This window comes from Nicotiana tabacum, chromosome 1 (assembly GCF_000715075.1).
Source record: "Nicotiana tabacum cultivar K326 chromosome 1, ASM71507v2, whole genome shotgun sequence".
Lineage (NCBI taxonomy): Eukaryota > Viridiplantae > Streptophyta > Magnoliopsida > Solanales > Solanaceae > Nicotiana > Nicotiana tabacum.
In genome coordinates, this window is record NC_134080.1 from 60,703,020 (window position 1) to 60,706,791 (window position 3,772).

Sequence of the window (3,772 nt, forward strand, 5' to 3'; positions counted from 1 at the left end):
AATGGGAGCGGGTGGTACGCCTACCACAAGATATGAGAAATGGGATCGGGTTGCACGCCTGCAACAAGATGAAACTGAAAGTGAAAGTTGCCTTATTTCTTTTTATCCGTGTTAGAAGTTAAATTGTAGTTTCCTTATTATTCTTTGATATTCTGTTTTATCTGCTACCCCCGAAGCATGTTCCCCTTCCCCAGCTTTGATTGCTTATTACCTGTTTACTTTTTCCGCCATATATTATATAACTGCACAGGTTTATCTGGAGTCTGGTCCTAGCCTCGTCACTACCTCGCCGGGGTTAGGCCAGACACTTACCAGCACATGGGGTCGGTTGTGCTGATGCTACACTCTGCACTTATGTGCAGATACCGGAGCAGCGTTTGAGCAGCAACATTAGCTCGGGATCCATCCTTCAGTTCACCTAGACACCGAGGTAGCCTTGCAGGCGTCCGTAGGCCCGGCGTCTACTCTATCCTATTTTATATTCTGTTATCTCATGTATTCGAGACATACAATGTTATCTTTCTTTCAAACTGATGTATGTAGTATTCTTAGTAGTCCGTGGATGATGTGACACCAGGTTCTGGATAGAGATATGTATTGGTTTCTAGATATTTGGGTGTCATATTTATTTAACACTTCTGCTAAATTTTATTTTTCGCTGTCATTTAAATGCTTAATCATTGATAATTTAACTGGCGAAACATGTATATAAACGAATGAGTTAGTGGTTTCTAAGTTCATGGCTTTCCTAACTTCTACGAGTGGGCGCCATCACGACTTCCGAGAGTGGGAATTCGGGGTCGTGACAATGTCTTAGTAATTAGTATACTCTGTAGTTACTAGGATGTGTCGTCGCTATCCTAGCACTACACCAAATCTAATTACAAAATGTACTTCCCAACAGACTCTAAAAATCTCAGAAATTTGGTTTTCCTCTTAGACCTACAATTGCAATGCTTTTATAACTTAACATAAATTATGCAATGCAAATTAAGTGGACGTTGGGACATAAGAATTATATAATTCCGAAAAAAAGTAAAATTGTAAGAATGAAGTGAAAATGGTATCTGAAAATTAGAATTGTGTTTGGACATGAATATAGTTTTGAGTTGTGTTTGAATTTTGGTGAGTGATCTAGTGAAAATTTTGAAAAACGGCTTTTTGGAGTTTTATAAATTTTCGAAAAATTTCAAAATTTATCTTCAAGTGAAAATTAAAATTTTTATGGCCAAAAACTGATTTAAAAAAAAAAAGTAAAAAATATTTCATAGCCAAACGGGCTCTAAAAATGTGCATATGGAATTAAATGAAAGCGAGATCCTGCAACTCATGAACTATTGTATCCACACAATTTAATTATACTTGGACGCGGTTTCTATTGATTGGTCAATATTTTAGGATCATATCATTAATGCATGACATAGCAAGGGAAAGAAAAACTTATGAACTTGCTAGGGTATATTCTATCTTCTTAGCCATTCTCTGCAGCCCAACTTCATACTTCTTTACCAAATCCTCCAATCTCATCCTTTCAACTGGATCAACGGTGATAAACCACTCGATCACACATCCATTTTGACCATCAACTTCATCTGGGACAATCCTGACCGTCGAAAAGTATGACTTGAAACCAATGTTACAATCTACTATCTCATAACTTAATGTCCTCTCAATTGGATTAATAGCCACCAACCTCTCCTTGGACCAGCTCACCGGAGCTTCTCCGCCAGCGGCGCCACCACTCTCCGGTGGGAGAGAGAATCCGGCACAGTATCGTATGCAACCAACTTCACCATTTTCACCATAGATGCCATAACATGTTGGCAAGCTAGAGAACCATTTGTTAAGGCCAAAGAAATCTTTGAAAAGAGAAAATATTTGGTCTGCACTAATTGCCTTTTGTAATTTTGTTGAGACATTAATTTCCCACTTTGGTTGTGAATCTTTTTGCTCCATTAAAGAAGATGAATTCAGATCCAATCTGTTATTGATGGAAGACTATATATGAGTAAAGTTTATAGGATTTTTTATTTTTTTATTTTTGACAAAAAGGATATGGAAAATAATTAATGAGCCTTTGGAATTTTCTGTATGTTATGTTTCTATAGTCATATAAGGACAACTAGCTTTGGACTAATTTATTGTTGTTGGTTTTGTATGTCTTTTTTTATTTGGAGTTTGGAGGGCTCACATTAAAAGCGTATCCAATTTTTATTTTAGCAAATAAAAAAAAATATTTTTTCTTTTTTTTTTTGTGTTACTCTTATCATTTCTTGCTTATTTTGCAAATTATTTTCAAATTTTATTATTATTATAAAAATATACTTTTTTTGAAAGGGAGTGCAAAATAAAAAATGAAGGGAGGGAATATATAATTCTTTCTAGTCAGTCCTTTCTCGATAGTGCTTCTAATCATATGAAACTTATTCTTTTCTTGAACAGTTGGTTGCGGGAACAAGAATATTAAACGACATAATAATTTTATTTTAACAGACGTCCCGTTAAATTTATTCAAATTTCTCGTTTAGTCACATAAATTAAGTGTATGACCTATTAGACACCTAATGTATACTCAAGGTGTACCTATTGAACCCTTCAAAATAGTTAAGGTTATAAAAATATGCATACTTAAGTGTTCGAAGAAGTGGCGATAAACAAATAATATAATGACACGCGACACAATAGAACATAAAATCATATGTTTAAGGTTTTTCTTTTTTTTTTTCCTTTATTTTTCTTCTTTCTTCTACTACCAATAAAGTGCCGTGACATCAATGTCAATGGCCAGCAACCACTGCCTTCTCCAAGACCTGGAGTATGTTATCACTTTTTTTAAAAGGTAAAATTCGCCCTTCTCAAGCAAGTTTGAAGCGCAAAATTAGTTATATATATATATATATATATATGCCCGCGGAAAATTAGGTTTCTTGCTGTTCACCTATATGATCAAAGTGTCTAACGCCTCATTTTTTTTTTAAGATTAAAATGTCTGAATACATATCTGAATATCAAGATGTGTATTAAGATGATATCTAAATTTAAATACACATATGAATATTAAGATGTTATCAAAATTTGAAAATACTAAAGAATTAAGATTATTTGATTTTTAACGTCTGAATATATAAAATCTTTATTTGAAAATTAATAAATATAAAATTCAAATAAAATATTAATTAATCTAATATTCTATCAATAAAATATATTTTTTTTAAATATGGTAGTTGCTGGTGGTGATGATGGCTAACGATGGTGCTTGTGAATGCCAACTAGAGGCGATGGTTGGTGATAGTTTTGGTTGATGATGGTGGTTCAGGGTAGTAGCTAGTGGTGATTAGTAGTGGTGATAGTTAATAATGGCGGGTGGTGGTGGTAGTTATGATTGAGGAAGGTAGTGATAGTTTATAATGATGGGTAGTGCTGACTATGGTTATTGATGGTGATGGGGTGGTTAGTTTGTGGTAGTTGAGGTGGATGAGTGTTGGCTGTGGTTGAGAATGATGGTGGTTGAAGTGGTGGGTGTTGGTAGCCGATAATGGTGGCAATTATGATTGAGGATAATAGTGGTGGTGGTGGTGGTGGTGGTGGTGGCGGCGGTGACGGCATGGTGGTAGTTGATAATGGTAGACGGTGGCGGCAATTAATTAAGAATATGGATAATAGCATCTTAACGAAATTAAGTCTCTATTATAGATCATAATCATGCAGGCATATTCAGACTTATTAAGTGGTTGTTAAAAAAACAAACACACTTAATGATTAAGACCTGAAT

The 3,772-nt window shown here is 34.7% G+C and overlaps 1 protein-coding gene across 1 annotated transcript; it reads right to left on the reverse strand.

The window, feature by feature from the left end:
- Positions 1 to 1,319: 1,319 nt before the first annotated feature.
- LOC107802562 (lachrymatory-factor synthase-like) lies at positions 1,320 to 2,171 on the reverse strand. Its single transcript, XM_016626076.2, has one exon. The coding sequence runs from the start codon at positions 1,954 to 1,956 to the stop codon at positions 1,441 to 1,443; it is 516 nt and encodes a 171-aa protein (XP_016481562.1). The 5' UTR covers positions 1,957 to 2,171; the 3' UTR covers positions 1,320 to 1,440.
- Between the last annotated feature and the right edge of the window lie 1,601 nt (positions 2,172 to 3,772).